The sequence below is a fragment of the Oryx dammah genome, unplaced genomic scaffold, assembly GCF_014754425.2.
Source record: "Oryx dammah isolate SB20612 unplaced genomic scaffold, SCBI_Odam_1.1 HiC_scaffold_24, whole genome shotgun sequence".
NCBI classification, from domain to species: domain Eukaryota; kingdom Metazoa; phylum Chordata; class Mammalia; order Artiodactyla; family Bovidae; genus Oryx; species Oryx dammah.
Genome location: NW_024070208.1, coordinates 32,305,345 through 32,325,963, shown reverse-complemented (window position 1 = coordinate 32,325,963; position 20,619 = coordinate 32,305,345). Strand labels below are relative to the sequence as shown.

The window sequence follows — 20,619 nt, the reverse complement described above, 5'->3', positions numbered from 1 at the left end:
ATTTTGAGTTTGTGTCTGGTGAGTGGATGTGTTCTAACGTCACTGATTTGTATGCAGCTGTCCAACTTTCCCAACAATACTTGCTGAGGAGACTTTTCCTCATTGTATACTCTCGCCCCCTTGGCCGGAGGTTACCTGGTTGTAGGTGTGCAGGTTTATTTCGGGGCTCTGTTCTGCTCCATGACCCGTGTCTGGTTTTGTACCACTATCATGCTGTTTCGAGCACTGCAGCTTTGTAGTATTATCTGATGTCTGAAGGACTATGCCTCCTGCCTTGTTATTTTTCTTCAGTATTGCTTTAGCAATTCTGGTATTTTATGGTTCTATGTGAATTTTAGGATTATTTGTTCTAATCCTATGAAAAATGTCATGGGTAATTTGATAGGGATAGCATTAAATCTGAGATTGCTTTGGGTAGTATGGCCACTTAAACACACTATTGATCAGAGACGTATTAATATGTCTTTTGTCACACAAAAGTATATTTCACCAGAGACATTTCAATGTTCACTTATATAACAAATTGCCAGCCACAGGTGGTGGTGGTGTTCAGCTGCCCAGCTGTGTCCAACTCTTTGAGACCCATGGACTGGAGCACGCCAGGCCTCCCTGACCCTCACCATCTCCTGAAGTTTGCCCAAGTTCATGTCCATTGCATCAGTGATGCCATCCAGCCATCTCATCCTCCAACACCCTCTTTTCCTTCTGCCCTCAGTCTTTACCAGCATCAACGACTTTCCCTGAATTCCTTTGCTTTCTCTATGATCCAGCGAATTTGGCAATTTGTCTGGTTTTGGTATCAGAGTGATGGTGACTTCACAAAATGTCTTTGGGAGTGTTCCTTCCTCTTCAGTGTTTTGGAAGAGTTTGAGAAGGTTTGGTTTAAATTCTTTTTTGTATATTTGGTGTGAAGCCAGCTGGTCTTGGACATTTGTTTGTAGGGAGTGGATGGGAGAATAGATACATGCATATACATGGGTGAGTGACTTTGCTGTGGACCTGAAGCTATCACAACATTCTTAATCGGCTATACATTAATATAAAGTAAAAAGTCTAAGATAGTAAAATTACAGATTCTATTTCACTTCTAGTAATCTAAAATTACCTATTTCTTCTTGATTCAATTTTGGTGGGTTGTATGTTTCTAGAAATTTATCTGTTTCTTCTAGATTGTCAAATTTGTTGCCATTTAATTATTCATAGTATTCTCTCATGTTTTTTTGTATTTCTGTGGCATTGGTTGTTATGTCTCCTTTTACATTTCTTATTTTGCTTATTTGGGTTCTTTCTCTCTTTTCTTCCTGGTGAGCCTGGCCAGAGATTTGTCAATCTTGTTTATCCTTTCAAAGAACCAGTTCTTGGTGTTGATTTTTTCCTAATTTTTTAAAATCTCTATTTTATTTCCACTCTAATCTTTTATTTCCTCCTTCTGCTAACTTTAGGTTTTGTTTGTTCTTTTTCTAATCTTTTCAAGTGGTAGGTTAGGTTGTTTATTTCAGATTTTTCTTGTTTTTTTTGAGGAAGGTTTATATTGCTTTGAACTTCCCTATACTTTTGCTGCATTCCCAGATTTTGATGACTGTGCTTTCCCTATCATTTGTCAAGGTATTTTTTTAAATTTGATTTCCTTGTTGACCCATTGATTTTTTTAGTAGCATGCTGTTTAGTTTCCATGTAATTGATTTTTCTTCTTTTTCTGTGGTTAATTTCTAGTTTTGTGCCACTGTGATCAGAAAAGATGCTTGATATAATTTCTATACTCAAATTTCTTGAGGCTTATTTTGTGCCCTTGGATGTGGTTAATTCCTAAAGAATGTGCCATGTGCATATGAAAAGAAAGTGTATTGTGGGTTTTTTTTTTAAATGTAATATCCTGAAAGTATAAATTAAGCCTAACTGTTTTGTTGTATCATTTAGGATTTCTGTTGCCTTACTGATTTTCTGTCTAGAAGATCTATTGATGTCACTAGTGTGTCAAAGTCTCCTACTATTATTGTATACCCATCAGTTTCTCCCTTTATGTCTGCTGGTATTTGTTTTCTGTATTTGGGTGCTCCTATATTACATGCATATATGTTGACAAGTATAAAATCCTGTTCTTGTATTGATCCTTTTATCATTATATAGTGTCCGTCTTTCTTTGTAGCCTTTAAAGTCTATTTTGTCTGAGTACTACAGCCCTCACTTTCTTGTGATTTGTTGCATGAAATGTTTTCACACCCCCTCACTTTTAATCTATGTGTCCTCTGCCCTAAAGTGGGTCTCTTACAGGCAGTATATTATAGGCTCTTTTTTTTTTTTTTTTTAATCCAGCTGCCACTCTGTTTTGACTAGAGCATTTAGTTCACTGATGTTAAAGATAATTTACTAAGATATGTATTTTGTTGTTAAATTGCTCACTCATGTCCGACTCTTTGCTATACCACGGACTGCAACACGCCAGGTACTATCTCCCAGAGTTTGCTCAAACTCATGTCCATTGAATCAGTGATGCTATCTAACCATCTTATCCTCTGTTGCCCTCTTCTCCTCCTGCCTTCAATCTTTCCCAGCATCAGGGCCTTTTCCAATGAATTGGCTCTCACTGGAAATTTTACAGTTTGTTGTGATCCACACAAAGACTTTAGGGTAATCAAAGCAGCAGAAGTAGATGTTTTTTTTTTTTTTTTTCTGGAATTCCCTTGCTTTTTCTATAATCCAACAAATGATGGCAATTTGATCTCTAGTTCCTCTGCCTTTTCTAAATCTAGCTTGTACATCTGGAAGTACCTGGTTCACCTACTGTTGAAGCCTAGCTTGAAGGATTTTGAGTATTACTTTGCTAGCATGTGAAATGAGTACAATTGTGTGGTAGTTTGAACATTCTTTGGCATTGCCCTTCTTTGGGACTGGAATGAAAACTGACCTTTTCCAGTCCTGTGATCATTGCTGAGTTTTCCAAATTTGTTGGCATATTAAATACAGCACTTTAACAGCATCATCTTTAAGGGTTTGAAATAGCTCAGCTAGAATTTCATCACCTCCACTAGCTTTGTTCTTAGTAATGCTTACTAAGGTCCACTTGACTTCATATTCCAGGATGTCTGGTTCTAGGTGAGTGATCACACCATCATGGTTATCTGGGTCATTATGATCTTTTTTGTACAGTTCTTCTATGTATTCTTGCCACCTCTTAGCATTTTCTGCTTCTGTTAGGTCCATACTGTTTCTGTCCTTTATTGTGCCCATCTTTGGTCAAAATATTCCCTTGATAGTTCCAATTTTCCTGAAGAGATCTCTAGCCTTTCTCTTTCTATTGTTTTTCTCTATTGCAAAGTTCACTTAAGATTTTCTTATCTCTTGTTATTCTCTGGAACTCTGCATTCAGATGGGTTTCTTTCCTTTTCTCTTTTGTCTTTCACTTCTCTTCTTTTCTCAGCTATCTGTAAGCCTTCCTCAAACAACCATTTTAGCTTTTTGCATTTCTTTTTCTTGGGAATGGTTTTGATCACTGCCTCCTATACAATGTTATGAACCTCTGTCCATAGTTCTTCTGGTACTCTATTAGATCTAATCCCTTGAATCTATTTGTTACCTCCACTGTATAATCATAAGGATTTGATTTAGGTCATCCCTGAATGGCCTAGTGGTTTTCCCTACTTTCTTTAATTTAAACCTGAATTTGTCAATAAGGAATTTATGATCTGAACCACAGTAAGCTCCTGGTCTTGTTTTTGCTGACTCTACAGAGCTTCTCCATCTTTGGCTGCAAAGAATATAATCAATCTGATTTCGGTATTGACTATCTGGTGATGTCCATGTGTAGAGTCATCTCTAGTGTAGATGGAAGAGGGTGTTTGCCATGACCAGTGTATTCTCTTGGCAAAACTCTGTTAGCCTTTGCCCTGCTTCATTTTTTACTCCAAGGCCAAACTTGCCTATTCATCCCCTGACTTCCCACTTTTGCATTCCAATCTCCTCTGATGAAAAGGATATCATTTTTTGTTTTTTTGGTGTTAGTTCTAAAAGGTCATTATAGAACCATCCAAGTTCAAGTTCAGCTTTTTTGACATTAGTGGTTGGGGCACAGACTGGGATTACTGTGATACTGCATGGTTTGCCTTGGAAACGAGCAGAGATCATTCTGTCATTTTTCAGATTGCACCCAAGCACTGCATTTTGGACTCTCTTGTTGACTATGACAGCTACTCCATTTCTTCTAAGGGATTCTTGTCAACAGTAGTAGACATAATATTTATTGTAGTATATATGTATTTGTTGTCATTTTAAACTTTGTTTTCCCATTGATTTTATATTTCTTCTCTGTCCCTTGTTTTTTCTTTTTCTTTTTCCTTTTGTGGTTTGATTTTCTTTTGTATTATACTTACGTTCTCTTCTTTCTGGTTTCTGTGAATCTGTTTTATATTTTTGATTTGTGGTTATCTTGTTTTTCAAGTATGTTACCCACTTCCTATATCTATTTGCCTTAGACTGGTAGTCATACAGGCCCACACACATTTTAGAGGGGAAAAAAAATCTACATTTACTCTCCTCCCCCACATTTTATATAATTTTGATGACCTCTTTTACATCTTCATGTTCATTCTTTTGTTGTTCAGTGTGGTCATCACTTTCATGGAAATATTTTTTATTATTTTTTTAACATATTATCGACTGGTGGGGGGGTGCTCTTTGCAGAAATTTAACACCTGTGCTGGCAATTTGTTATGTAAGTGAATACTGAAACACCTGCATTTGAGTAAACTCAAATCATATCAGCAACTTTTTTTGCACTTAATGTATTTATTTGAAATTTTGTACATGTCTTAAACTGTAAAGCATTCTAGTATTTCATTAAAGCATGGCAGGCAGTGTGGCGGGTTCCTCTGTTCAGGGGATCACATCTACTACAAAAACAGAGTGTGTCACTGTGCTTTCCCCTGGAAGAGCAGACACTACACTTTCTGGTGGTTCTTTTTTTTTTTAGTCCTATGGGTGGTATTTCTTCTAGAATATGTTCTTTTATCTTCCATGATAGTAAACAAAGTGGACCTTTGAGGGGGGTTCTTTTAGAAACACAAAATTTCGTGATGCATCAGTTTTGAAAGGATCTGCCTGCCGATTCAGGAGACATAAGAGGAGTGGGTTCGATCTTTGGGTAAGGAAGATCCCCTGGAGAAGGAATGGCAACCAACTCCAATAAAGTTGCCTAGAAAATTCATGGACAGAGAAGCCTTGCAGGCTACAGTCCAGGGTGAGCACATTAACTGTATTACTCTCTAAAAACATATGTCTCTGGTCAATGATATGTTAATCTGTGTACTGGCTTATATAAGTGATTTACTTTCCATTTATGATTTTCTCTTTCCTGTAGATTGTTACTTTTTTTTTTTTTCCTATTTAGAGAAGACCTTTCGATCTTTCCTTTCAGATATGTTTTCAGTTTAATTCAGTCACACAGTAATGTCCAACTCTTTGCAACCCCATGGACTGCAGCACACCAGGCTTCCCTGTCCATCACCAACTCCTGGGGCTTGCTCAAACTCATGTCCATTGAGTCGGTGATGTCATCCAACCATCTCATCCTCTGTCGTCACCTTCTCCTCCTGCATTCAATCTTTCCCAGCATCATGGTCTTTTCCAATGAGTCAGTTCTTTGCATCAGGTGGCCAAAGTATTGGAGTTTCGGATATGTTTAGTATTGCCGTATTCTTTAGTTTTTGCTTGTATGAGAAATTCTTTCTCTCCTTCTGTTCTAAATGATAATCTTCCTGGGGAGAGCATCCTGGGTGGTATAGTTTTCTCTTTTCAGGACTTTTGAATTTATCTCACCATTCCCTTGCCTGCTGCCATTTCTGCAGAGAAGTCAGTTGATAGCCTTGTGGGGGTTCCCTTGTAATCAACTTTTTCTCTTGCTGCCTTTAGGATCCAATCTTTAACTTCTGTCATTTGTATTATACTACGTCTTGGTGTAGGTCTGTTTGGGTTTAGATTGTTTCAACCCTCTGTGATCCCTGAACCTGAGTATCTGTTTCCTTCTTTACGTTTGGGATATTTTCAGCCATAATTTCTTCAAATACATTTTGATCTCATTTTCTTTCTTCCCCTACCAGAGTCCCTACTATGAGTAGACTGGCATACTTTGTATTACCCCATGGCACTCTTATATTGCTTTCACTTCTTTTCCCTCCCACTTGGCTCTCTGCCGTCCTGACTGGGTGATTTTCATTATTCTTTCTTCCAGGCCATTTATTCATTCTTCTGCATTATTCATTCTGCTATTCATTGCCTTCAGCTCAGCTTTTGTCTCTGCAAATGAGCCTTCTTATTTTTCTTGGTTTTTCTTTATATTTCTAGTTCATTTTTACAGTACTCTGCATTTCTGTCCATAGCCTTTCTTAATTCCTTCAATATTTTCATCACCTCCTTTTTAAAATTGGTGTCTATTAGACTGAAGAGGTCTTTCATTGTTTGTTTTTTCAGGGGAATTCTCTTGGCCTTTTAACGGGAAATGGTTCCTCTGCTTTATTTTACTTCTATTTCTCTCATTCTGAGTTTAGGAGAAACTGTGGTCTTGGGGGCTATTTATATGAGGGGGCATCCCTGTGTCACTTGTGAAGGTTTAATATATTTGGTGTGAGGGCTGTCTTTAGCATGGATGCCTGCTGCCTCTCCTCAGTGTGTGCCGGTCGTGTCCCTTGATGGGGGTGTGCAGATGCAGTGGCTGGCCTGCTCCTGGAGTTTCTGGTGGCAGGGGTGGTTTGGGTGCACCCCCAGAGCACACAGTGGGCGCGGAGGCAGCTCGAGACCACTCCTGGAGTTCCAGGGGAGCAACGATGGTGTTTTGTGACTGTTTCTGGCATCTGGGCAGGTGGTGGCAGCAGTGGCTCACGATGGTGTCTTGCGACCACACCTGGAGTCCGAGAGGGAGATGGCAGCAGCTGTGATCCTCCTGGTGTCTGGGCGGGCGGCAGTGGTGGCTCATGGCGGCTCCTGGATCCTGTGCAGGCTGTGTCCTGCCTTCTGCGCATGTGCATATGGGGAAAAGGGTGGGTCCTGACCCTCGCCTTGCACATCCCCAGACACTGGCACCTGGTCTCAAGGGTGGCCAGCCATCCTCTGTGTACACCCTCGGCAGTCGCAGCAGATACCCATCACTCCCTGGCTGTTTCTGCACAGCCAACCCCCGTCCTTCCTCTCCCGGGTCTCATTTCTGAAGCCCAAGATTCTCTTGCCCTTTCAGCTGTCTGAGGTTGTCTGCCAGCATCCAGCAGGCACTCTGTGAGACTCATTCCATGCACAGATGCATTTTTGATGTGTTTGTGGGAGAAGGTGAGCTTCAGGTCCTTCTACTCCACCATCCTGACCACTTACTGTTTTTTGTTCTCAGGATTGCTCTGGCTATTTGAGGCCTTTGTGTTCCCATACGAATTTTAAAACTTTTTGGTCTAGTTCTGTGAAAAATGCCATTGATAGACATTGCACTGAATCTGTTGATTGCCTTGTACTATACTGTGTATTTCTCACCTAAAATCTTTGTTACTGTTCCTGGCACATCAGAAAATGTTCTGAACACAGGAAGAAGTGCTGACCCCAAAACTAGCCTGGGATAACAGAAAAGGAGAGCTACAAGTAGCAGGGGTGTTTCTCCAGGACTTCACTGGTCCTGTCCTGTCCAGAGGCAGAGGTGGGGGGTACCTGTGCGGAACTGCTCAGCACAAGGGCGCAACTTCACGCAAAGACTTTTGGGATGAGTGTTTATAATCAATTAGGCTCCTTCTCAGGGCCAACACCTCACAACTTAGATGGCATGTCTGCAGGAATTGAAAAGCAAGCATTTATAGCATGTTTACTTTTTAATGGGGGGAAAGACCACTTTTGGTACTTGGAATAAACCTATAAAGCAGTTAATCATCTCTGTTGTAAAAAAAAAATCTCTCTCCACAAGAGCCCTATAGGTCCCTGTAACAGTAATTCTATTACAATTTGGGGCCTTCTTTTTTTCTCCTTCTTATCCTTTTAACCAAGAGGACAAGTCAGAAAATTAAATTAACAAACTAAGTTCAATAATGTTCTTGCTTTTTTCTGTTATTCTTTATGTGAAAATATTTTATAAACTGTACAGCACCATATAAATGCTAATTATTAGTGATTTATTCCAAATGAAACCAGATGGCTCAGAAACTGGTATATTCTTACTACTTAAAGAATCGATCATTTTCACACTGGGTTAAAACAATGTTCTGTCATAGTTCAGTTTCAGTATTCTCTACAGTAAGAACCTAAATTGAGCTGGAAACAAAGATGATAATGTAATGGGCATCCTCCCTACCTCAGTACCAAGCCACACAGCCATGGTCTGGAGGTCCCAAACGTCTCATGACCAGACACTAACCAGCCGCAGAATGTCCTGGCTGATCAGCTGGTCAAAAGCCGTGACCTCTTTGTAACAGGGGTTAAGAGCACATACTTGTGAACATCAGTGATTTGGCCTACAGACTCTCTATGTCCAATAAAAACTCAGTTTTACATTCCTTTTAAGGAAGAGTTAAAAGGATTAAGAAAGGGCTTTTAGAACAGCTCTGGGACAGGAAGACATTTTGACCTGGTTTTCCCAGTGGATAATACACCTGAGTCCCAGCATATGTCAGAGTGAAGGTAAAGGACAGTCTTCTGGAGCAAGGAGAATGAATGCCCACTCTCACGGTAGCCCACATGGGAGCCTCTAGTAGCACGTGTCAGCACCTCCCAGCAGCGTGTCAGAGTGAAGGCTGGTAAAGGAGAGTCTTCTGAGCAGGAGACTGAATGCCCACTCTCACAGCGGCCCACTCTCACAGTGGCCCACGCGGAAGCCTCTAGTAGGGGTCGTTTTTATAAGCATATGTAAATCTCTTCGGCTTAGTTCTTGTTGTTAAATTTACCTTTTTTGACTATAATAACCTAAGAAAAACTGGGGGCTTCCCAGGTGGCTCAGTGGTAAAGAATCTGCCTACCAATGCAGGAGACATGGGTTTGTTCCCAGGGTCGAGAAGTTCCCCTGGAGAAGGAAATAGCAACCCACTCCATTATTCTTGCCTAGGGAATCCCATGGACAGAGCCGCCTGGTCTACAACCCATAGAGTCACAAAGTGTCGCATACAACTTAGCGACTGAGCATGAGCACGAAGAAAAACTGACCTGATTTGAAGTTGCTGCTGCTGCTGCTAAGTCACTTCAGTCATGTCCGACTCTGCAACCCCACAGACGGCAGCCCACCAGGCTCCTCCCTCCCTGGGATTCTCCAGGCAAGAATACTGGAGTGGGTTGCCATTTCCTTCTTCAATGCATGCATGCAACCCCATAGATGGCAGCCCACCAGGCTCCTCCATCCCTGGGATTCTCCAGGCAAAAATACTGGAGTGGGTTGCCATTCTCTTCTCCAATGCTTGCATGCATGCTAAGTCACTTTAGTTGTGTCTGACTCTGTGAGACCCCATAGATGGCAGCCCTCCAGGCTCCTCTGTCCACAGGATTCTCTAGACAAGAACACTGGAGTGGGCTGTTACTTTTATCTAACCAAAGCCTTTTTCCTTCCTCATTAACTTGCTGTGCTACACCCTGATAAAGGCTGTAATGACAATTTTCCATAAAACAACAGAAAAGCCTCAGCACCTGGGCAGCCCGAGCCACATGACCCACGACGGGGACCAGCTGGCGTCGTACTCATTCTCGCTGATGGCACTGAGTGGCTCGTCCGGGCCCTGGGCAGCCTCCTCCACCACCTGCACCTCCAGCGCTTTCAGGGCCACTGTGGGGGATGTGGCACTGGCCTTCAGCATAGCCACAGCCTCACTGTGGCTTAAATTGGTCAAATCAATGCCATTGATGTTCAACAAGATGTCACCTGTTCAAATGAGGAAACAAGGAAAGTGAGTTACCAAGTGGTTACTTCCCTATGAATCCTGCTATCTGTAAACTAATCAAAGGTTAGGTCCAAAATCTCTGATGAGATAAGAGACCATTTTTCTCTTCTTTATAATTCTAGAATACTGAGGAAAAATCCAGTTCACAGAGAACACTCCCAAACAATCAAAAAAAATTTTTTAATGTAGTAATATACAGGAAAAGTTGTGGCTGTGGGATTCAGTTGGGTTCACATTGTCAGCGCTGGTGTAGCAGCGGACAGGCCCTGGACACTGTCATTTCTCTATCTACAGTTCCTTCCAATTAAGAAAATGGTTTGATCTTTTGCCCTTAGAAATGGATTTTTAATACATTCTAGTTTATATTTATACAGTTTTATACATCTAGACAGCTCTACATAGCTCACACAGTGCAAACTTATCAGAGTATGTACAGAGCGTGTCCTTGGGCCAACACAAATGAAATTCATTACTCGAACATGTCCTGCTTGAGGAAGAAAAACAGTGTCTGTTGCTACGCTGAGTAATATAATGAAAAAGAGCAATGCAGCTTATATAAAAGGTTAGGAAGGAAAGGATTAGTTTTATAAGAAGCACAAACATTTGTACTAAGAAAGTCCACAGTAATCCTCTCCCAATTCATCATTTTTTAGATTATTAAAGCAAAACATTCTCTTTGTAGAAAATTTAAAAATATATACAAACAAATAAAATTACCTCAAATTCCTCAACAGAATGAATAACTTTAAAAAGACAGCTTTATAAAGATATAATTCATATACCATTCAATGAAAGTCTGTAATTTTATGGTTTTATAGTCAGAGATGTACAACAATCACATGTCATTTTGAGAACATTTTTATTACCACCTCCAAAACCTCATACCACTAGTCTTAAACAACTACTAATCTATTTTCTATCTCTAAAGATAGATATGTAGACATATAGATATAATTTGGATATTTCATATATATGGATTCATGTAGTCTTTTGTGACTGGCTTCTTTTACTTAGCACGTTTCCAAGATTCATTTCTACTATACAGCAGAATGTGGGAATACATCACTCTTTTTTATGGCTAATTAATATTCTGTTGTATGGATGAATCACATTCTCTTCATCCATTCACCAGTAAATGGACATTTGGGATGTTTTTACTTTTTGGCTATTATGGAAAGTGCTGCTATAAACCTTCATGGACAAGTTTTTTGTGAACATATGTTTTCATTTTTCTAGGAATGGAATTGCTGGGTCATATGATAACTGTTTAACTTTTGAAAGAACTGCTAAACTGTTTTACAAAACAATAGTACCATTCTGTATTCTTGCTGGCAAATTAGAAGTCAGTTTCTATTCATCCTTGCCAATGTTTGTTCTTGTCTTTTAAACTATATTCATCCTAGTGATGAATTTGCATTTCCCTAATAACTAGTGTCACTGAGCATCTTTTCAAATGATTATTGGCCATTTGTGTGTCTTCTTGGGAGTAATGACTATTCAGATCCTTTACCCATTTTAATATTGGTTTATCTCTTATTATTGAGTTATAACGGTTCTATAAGTACTCTAGAGACAAGCCCTTCATCAGATACATGATTTATAGATATTTTCTCCAATTCTGTGGGTTGTTTTTTCACTTTAATGATGTATTCTTTGCAGCACAAAAATCTGTGATTTTGATACAGTTTACTGTTTTAGATTTTTAGTTGATTTACTATGTCATGTTAGTTTCAGGTGTACAGCAGTGATTCAGTTTTATATATACATATAAATACATAGATCTTGAGCATTTTTTCACATGCCTTTTGGCCATCTAATGTCGTCTTTGGAGAAATATCTGTTTAGATTGTTTGCCTGTTTTTTGATTGTTTTGTTTTTGATATCTGAGCTGTTTGTATATTTTGGAGATTAACCCCTTGTTGGCTGCATCGTTTGCAAATATTTCCTCCCATTCTGTAGGTAGTCTGTTTCGTTTATGGTTTCCTTTGCTGTGCAAATCTTTTAAATTTAATTAGATCTCAATTGTTTTTGTTTTTATTACCATTACTGCAGGAGACGGATCCAGACATTGCTTCAGTTTTCATCAGTGTTCTGCCTATGTTTTCATATATAGTATCCAATCTTACATTTAGTCTTTAACTCATTTTGAGTTTATTTCTATATATGGTGTTAGAGAATGTTCTCAATTCATTCTTTTATATGTAGCTGTCCAGTTTTCCAAGCACCACTTAACTGATGAGACTGTCTTTTCTCCAGTGTATATTTTTCCCTCCTTTGTAACTGACTATAGGTATGTAATCAATTGACTATAGCATTTATTTCTGGGCTGTCCTGTTTCACTGATCTATATTTCTCTTCTGTGCCACTGTCATACTGTTTTGATTACTGTACCTTTGTAGTATAGTCTGAGCTCAGGCAGCCTGATTCCTCCAGCTCTGCTTTTTTCTCAAGGTTGCTTTAGCTATTCCAGATATTTTAGGTTTCCAAATTTTTACAGTTTTTTGTTCTAGTTCTGTGGAAAATGCCATTGGTAATCTGATAGGAATTGCACTGAATCTGAAAACAAATAAACTCCTCTATTTTGACAATATTGATTCTTCCAATCAAAGAACATGGTATCCATCTCTCCATCTGTCTCATTTTTTATTTCTGTCATCAGCATCTTATGGCTTTTAGAGTACAGGGTTTTGCCTCCTTGAACAGTGAAAGTGTTATTCACTCAGTTGTGTCTGACTCTTTATGATCCCACGGACTGTAGTGTGCCAGCCTTCTCTGTCCATGTGATTTCCCAAGCAAGAATACTGGAGTGGGTTGCCATTCCCTCCTCCAGGGGATCTTCCCAACCCAGGGATTGAACCCTGGCCTCCTGTATTGCAGGAAGATTCTTTACTGTCTGAGCCACCAGGGAAACTCGTTAGGTAGGTTTATTCTTGGGTATTTTATTCTTTTTGATGTGATGGTAAATGGGATTGTTCCCTTCCCTTTTTGTCTTTCATTGTTAGCGCAACAGATTTCTATGCACTAATTTTGTATCCTGCTACTTTACTGAATTCACCGAAAACTACTCCAGTAGTTTTCTGGTAGCATGTTTAGGACTTTCTAAATATTAATATGTCATCTGCAAAAAGTGACAGTTTTACTTCTTTTCCAATTTAGAGTCCTTCTATCAGACTGTTGTAGCCTGGACTTTCAAAACTATATTCAATAAAAATGGGTCTTGTTCCTAATTTTAGACAGAATGCTTCCAGCTTTTCACCGCTGAATCTGTTAGCTCTGGGTCTGTCACGTATGGTCTTTATTATGTTGAAGTAGGTTCCCTCTATGCTCATTTTCTGGAAAGTTTTATCATAAATCGATGTTACATTTCGTCAAAAGTTTGTTCTACATTTACTGAGATGATCATATAGTTTCTATCCTTCAATTTGTTAATGTGTATCACCCTGACTGACTTGCAGATATTGAAAAATCCTTGTACCCCTGGTATAACTCTCACTTGATCATGGTATATGATCCTTTAAATGTATTGTTGGGTTCAATTTGCTAGTATTTTGTTGCGGACTTTTGAGTCTATGTTCATTAGTGATACTGGTCTGTAGTTTTTTGTTTTTTTTTTGTGGTATTTTTGTCTGGTTTTAGTATTAGGGTGACAGTGGCTACACTGAGTTTGGGAGTGTTTCTTCCTCTGCAGTTATTTGTAATAATTTCTGAAGAACAGGTGCTAACTCTTGTCTAAATGTTTGACAGAATTCTCCTATGAAGTCACTTGGTAATAGACTTTTATTTATTGGGATTTTTTTCTGACATTCAATTTCAGTACCTGTAATCGGTCTGTTCATATTTTCTATATCACCCTGGTTTAGTCATAGGAAATTGTACTTCTCTTAAGAATTTGTCCATTTCTCCTAGGTTGTCCATCTTATTGGCTTATAGTTGCTAGTGTAGTCTCTAAAGTCCTTTGTATTTGTATATCTGTGGTGTTGGCTGTTAACTTCTTTCTCATTTCTAATTTTACTGATTTAGGCCCTCTCCATTTTTTCCTGCTGAGCCTGGAAAGAAGTTTATCAATTTTGTTCATATTTTCAAAGAACAAGCTTTTAGTTTCATTGATCTTTTCTATTGTTTTTGTTTTTACTGCTTGTGTTTTTGGTATCATAGCTAAGATAACCATTGATTAATCTATTGCCTAATCAAAGCCATGAGGATTTACATTTGGTTTTCTTCTAAAAGTTTTACCTCTTACATTTAGGTCTTGGATCAGTTAATTTTTATATATGGTGTAAGGTAAGGCTCCAACTTCACTTTTGGAAAATAGCTTTTAAGATTTACTTTTCCATATGAAACAAACCAAATATATTGAGAATGCTATTTTTACAACTACCACCCCCCATACAAATTATATAGTATTGACTGTTTAGTTGCTAAGTCATGTTGAAATCTTGTGACCCTCATGGACTATAGGCTCCTTCTGTCTATAGGATTTCCCAGGCAAGAATACAGGAGTGGGTTGCCATTTCCTTTTCTAGTAGTATTGATAGGGGTTGTGAAATTGTGAATGAATTAATCCCTAAAACCACTACATTTTTACTAAGTTTATCTTCTGCTCAACCTCTTCTGTGAGCTTCCTCCCACTCAGACACTTTAATAGTCAGCAAGTGTATTTCTGCTGGCAGTTAGTAAAATCAAGAGAGAGAATCTTTCCAAGTATCTAGTCTGCCATAAGGCTGGGAACATAAACCTCTTAGAGGATCTTTTCCAACATAAAGTAACCCAACAGTCTGAGTAACTGTTAGAAAGTAACAGAACCATTATTAAGCTCCAGCAATTTCCCTTTACTTAGGAATTTTTCTAACCTTATAGAGGCTTTATGCTTCCATATGTAAAGCAGTGGTCCCCAGTCTTTCTGGCACCAGGGACCAGTTTCATGCAAGACAGTTTTTCCACTAGGATTGGGGGCAGGGGATGATTCAAGCACATTACATTTATTATGCACTTTATTTCTATTATTTCATCAGTTCCATCTCAGATCATCAGGCATTAGATCCAAGAGGCCAGGGATTCTTGATGCAAGGGATATTTTAAGAAGCTATGCTTAACAGTAAACTTTGTTAGATATTCTTATTTGTAAGAATGCGAGCTGAATTTGAGAGATGTGGTGAAACTGTCCAAACCCCTAGCTTACCTCTCTTAATTCTGCCATCACGTGCAAGGCAGCCATGAGGTGGCACACTGGTCACAAAGATGGGCAGTTCCCCACTCTTACTTCCTCGGCCTCCAGCTACTGTCATCCCAAGGGACTCATGTGGTTCTTTCTTTATAGTAATGTGTTTTTCTTGGCATGTAACACACTGGGCAAGATCCTAAATGTGAGAGGAAAAACTTATTGGATAATGAATAATATATATAGGCAAAGTAAAGACAGCTGAAGTAAAAACTTACATGGCAATTATAAAGGCATTAAAAAAAAATCACTATAGAATTGAAAGTAATACACAGTTCTTCACAGGCACAGGAACCATGTGGATCACAATGACAAACTCTGCACTACTGTCTCTTCACATGACTGTACATGGAACTGAAACACTCAGGGCTGCTGACACAGGCAAGTCCAAGTAAAACAAGCTCATCATTTGTATATAGTTACCATGAGCTCCCAGGTCGGATCAATCTACAAAAGTAAATAATGCACTTGAATTTTAAGATCCTGAAGAGAAGCCAATTAATTTTACTTCCATTTTTCTCTTATATTCTTTGAAAGAAAAATTGACAGTAGTATTAAAGTGTGGATTTTACTAACTGCCAAAAACAAAAAAGCTACGTACTTATCTTCTGATTCTGACTTACAAAGGTTATCAGAGTACTCAGTCATGAAGCAGATGCAAATCTACCTTCAAACCTTTTACGAAAAGCTAAAAGGATATAAAATAATTGAAAATTTGAAGTTAGTGACAAGGAAATAAATCCCCAATGAACTATATTCTCAAGGAAAAGCTATTTTTATTGACATCTGTTACTGTTACTTATTATTGAGATACTCTTGATAACCAGTTTTCTTTTGAAAAATAGAATTCAATAAAATCAAGGTACATATATAATAGGAATATTAAAACAATATTGAAGGCTTACTATGTGCAAGCTCATGGCTTTTATGCATTATTTTTAAAGTTTACCTCTTTTTGGCTGTGCTAGGTCTTCATTGCTACACAGGCTTTTCTTTAGTTGTGGCAAGTGGGGGCTACTCTTCATTATGGTGCAGGAGCTTCTCATTGTGACGGTTTCTCTTGTTGCAGAGCACAGGCCCTAGAGCACAGGCTCAACAGCTGTGGTACATGGGCTTAGTGGCACATGGGATCTTCTCAGATCACGGATCAAACCCGTGTCTCCTGCATTAGCAGGCAGATTCTTTACCACTGAGCCAGCAGGGGAGCACTATGTACATTATTTAATTTAATCCTCACTGTGGTCTTCAAAGTAAGTGTACTATTGGTGCCTCCCTTTTATAGATGAGGAACAGCTCAGCTCTTGTAACTCGTCCCAAATCATACAGCTCTTTAAGCCCCTGCACAGGGACTTGAGCAGATGCAAATATATGAACATGTGCACATATGATGTGCACCCACACCACACCACTACTGTCCCACAGGGAAAGCTAACGTAAGAAGGTTTCCAACATTTATCAACTATAACATTATTAACAACAGAAATATGAGCTTATGGTTACAGAATTGTAGCACTCCTTTAATGACATGATTTGAAAGCACTGACATGTACCTATCTGTTAATCCAGCCCCTGAAACTGCAGGCCCATCTCCCTTTCTCTGATCCTAGAACACATATAACTCTTGAAATTTTATTTAAGGGAGCTACTTGCAAGAACTGCCTAGCACTCCTAGAAAATGTTATGACCTAGTAGAAAACTTGGAAATGTCTTAAGCCTGTTTAAAGGTATGAAATCCATCTTAGTATCCTTCAAAAATGGACAAAACCCACTTTATTAAGACAACTCCTGTAAATTCAGTAGTCTTGAATATATTTACAAGCAATTTTGGCTTTCAGGTATTTAATCAATTAGTTATTTTAGTTGTCTAGAGGGCTCAGATATACAATTTCTCCTTGGGAATGGAACCAAACCAAACTTTAAAGATTATACTCAGTATACTTCAATTAAAGTACTAAATCATACAAATGTTTATCTAAGCAGCTACTTAGAGGCCTAGTAGTAGGCTCATGTATGCCGTGATTTTTACAATGATTATAATCATCTGAACGGGGTTTTTGGGGGTGAATTTGTGTTTGTCTTCCATAGGAGGCCCTTTTTCCAAATCAGGATTTTATATAACAAATGTAGTATTTTAGTAGTAAATAGCTAACACTTAAAAGTATATTTCATGTGGTTGTTCTAACCAATCAGATTTGCAGAGTACATAGTAATGCTAAACTTATTCTATTTAAAATGTTGTCATGTAAGTTCAGTTCAGTTGCTCAGTCGTGTCTGACTCTGCGACCCCACAGACCACAGCATGCCAGGCCTCCCTGTCCATCACCAACTCCTGGAGTTTACTCAAACTCTTGTCCATTGAGTCGGTGATGCCATCCAACCATCTCATCCTCTGTCATCCCCTTCTCCCGGCTTCAATTCTTCTCAGCATCAGGGTCTTTTCAAATGCATCAGTCAGTTGTCATATAACATTAAAGACAACAAGAGTTAACAGGAAGTTAAGAGAAAAAAATATTTGCCCCAAATAAAATAAGCGGAGTTTTCTATATGAATGTTGGAATGACCAAGTACAGTTTTTTAAGTGTCTTAAAATTATGTTCAGACACTCATATCTCAAATTACCATAAAATTCAATGATGTAAAATTCAAAAATTGATTCAGTAATCTATTTTTGCCTTATGATTCTTTAGGAACATATATTATATGCATAAAGCAAGGACAAGCCGTATGAAACAACTATTTGAAATTCCTATTAAAAACAGTAAGTCCTTTTTCATAGTCATCATCATGAAGGCGAAATTACAGGTTTCCTTCATATACTTCAATTTCAGTTCAGAAATGAGAACGAGCCTGTGGGTACAATTTCTTACAAGTATTAACTAAACCAGAAACCAGTGACAAGTCTGTACTTAAGCTAGGAAACCAGATACACCTGACAGGCCAAAAATACTTCTGCTGTTAAGGGGTGCTTTTCTCAGGGTCCCTATGACATTCCAAAGGTAAGTAATCTCTCAAATACTCTCCTTACACTAAGAAGTCATTTGAACACACAGGGAACTTCCTGTGGTTTTAAGCAGACCAACAGATGTTTTTGTTTAGTAAAGAAATTTAATTTTACTTAAAGAGATTGACTGTGGAAGCTCATTTAGCAAGAAGGAACTACAAACCCTCTTTAAATTTCTGCAACTTAAGTGAGACAGTATCAAAATTCTCAGCACAAGTAAAAGACCTTGGAATATGTTATAAAACCAGTGAAATACTGAAGAAGCAGGGATAAAACATACAGGAATTTTAAAAAGATTTAGGGTAGTCTTCCTATTCTAGAATAGTCTTCCTATTCTAGAAGATAAAATTATATGTTATACATGTAGCTGTCAAAATTTATGAGTTATGTGTTTAATATTCACATGTCTAATTCTGTTTTAGGCAAGCTACCTACAGTTGCTAAGTACAGGCTGTCAATCATTGTCTTCATTATGCCTTTTCAATTATGTAAACTTTTCATTTAAATGAGCAAGTTAAGTCCCATTTTCAAACAGAACTAAACAAACCAAAGATTTTTCTGGACAATTACTTCTCATTAATCACCTGGCAGGAGGCCTTCCCCACCAAGAAACTACTGACTGAGGGACTGAGACAGGCACTCTCCAAAGTGGCAGGACGCACACACTGCACAAACACTTCTGTGCACCTTCTCCAGGAGTGCACAGCCCTCATTAAAGTCTCACCAGCCTGTAATGACTTATCCTTGGAGGGTGGATGAATTCAGAACCATGAGCAGGCGCCTCACCTTATGCGAGCTGGGTCTATTGTAAGGCAGCGTCTGTGGGTGGTGCTGGCTGCCGCTCTGAGTTCCTGCCTCTCGGACGGTGCTTCCAGGCTGGGGTTTCCCTGGTCTGGCAATTGTTAAACTCACCCTCTCCCCGCTGGCCTGGAGGAAATACAGACACAGCCACCAGTCATTACCGATGTTTCTCATTTCGCAGAGCACAAGTACTTCCCATCACTGCGCCAGGGCCTTGCCTGGGGTGGCTGCAAGTGCCTGGTGGTAGGAGGAAGGGAGCTGGTCTTGTGAGCTTGTGGTTCAAGGTGTCTGCCGCTGAAATACACACACAGCTCTTGGACAGACCCTCCCCAGACCCCCCTCCCCAACAACCCAGGCAGAGCAGTCCACCTCCCCAAGGAGGTGTTCTTCCTCCCCAGGACTTCTTGAAGGGTAACTTTCTTTTAAAATGAAAACAAAACATGCAAGTCTGTCAACAGGAGATGACAGAGTCAACCAGCTGGTGAAGATCAGGACACAGTTCTACACTTACTTTCATAGTTAGGATGTTCGCAACATATTGCAGACACAAAGCTGCGAATTCAGAACTTACAAGGAAAGTGCATGTGTTGTATAAATGTGTGTCTGTCTGTGGACATATACACTCAGGAGTTTGTAAGGATGTTCTCCAAACAATGCTGACATCGCTTGCAGTGTTTAGTGCAAATTCAATTTTAACATATTTTCAATATTTTATCTTCAGTATTTTATTTCCATTTTAGACACAGAATCTATTTTTACAATCCTCAATAAGATTACTGAAAGTGAAAGTTGCTCAGTTGTGTCTGACTCTTTGTGACCACACGAACTGTAGCCTGCCAGGCTCCTCTGCCCATGGAATTCTCCAGGGGATCTTGCCAACCCAGGGGTCAAACCGATTCATTTTTCTCAAAAAGAAACTTAAATTGAGCAACTTGAGTTTTCTATGCCTTGGGGGGAAAAAAAATCACACACAAAATATGATGTAACTATTTAAATTATAAAAATCCAAATAAATGTATTACTGATGAAAAATTTTAAGTGTGTTTTCTACCTGTGTAACTATATTTTCCACATTTTGGTTAGAAATTTAGAACACTGCCTGAGACACAGTCAATATATATTGCTCTCTTCTTGGCTATCTTACTGAACTGACTTCTCACTTCCAAAAGCCTATCCAACTCACTCATTTCCTTTAACAAATTTCCAAACTGGGTTAACTACCCCCCCACACAAGATAAACTGTTCTCAGCAGTGCAGCAGCTGATGCAACACACAGGTATAGCCCCTGGTGCCCTGAGTGCTGCCTCTGATGTGAGGGAATGTCAAGGCATTCAATTTCTTTAAGCTTGAAGTCTATGAAATAAGACCAATGCCTGAACCTCCTCTCAGTGCAGTATGGCTGTGAGTGTGTTTCCTGAAGACTACATTTAACCAAAAAGTGAAAAAAAAAAACCGGGGGGGCGGGGGGAGTAGGTTAAAGGGGGAGCGAAACCTGGGTTTTCTTAGTCTTAAAACCTCACTGTTATTTGATTCTATGTACATATACATATTTCATGACTATCAACCTATCTTAATTTCAGATATTCAATTAACAGATGCTTGGTTTCCACTGCAATATGTGTTGTGCCTCCTTAAAGAAACCCATTTTGCTTTACCTTTCTGTAAGGCTGTGGGAAGCCCCCTCCCTTCCCCACTCCCCCTTAGATGCCATGGCATCC

At 39.0% G+C, this 20,619-nt stretch overlaps 1 protein-coding gene across 1 annotated transcript in view; it reads right to left on the bottom strand.

Annotated features, from left to right (window-relative positions):
* LNX2 (ligand of numb-protein X 2) overlaps positions 1-20,619 on the bottom strand; it is an 85,473-nt gene that overhangs the window by 6,103 nt on the left and 58,751 nt on the right. The window contains exons 6-8 of the mRNA XM_040266746.1: positions 18,887-19,027; positions 15,061-15,238; positions 9,631-9,862 (exon numbers count right to left, since the gene is read on the bottom strand). Coding sequence (XP_040122680.1) covers positions 9,631-9,862; positions 15,061-15,238; positions 18,887-19,027 — 551 coding nt within the window. The remainder of the gene's footprint in view (positions 1-9,630; positions 9,863-15,060; positions 15,239-18,886; positions 19,028-20,619) is intronic.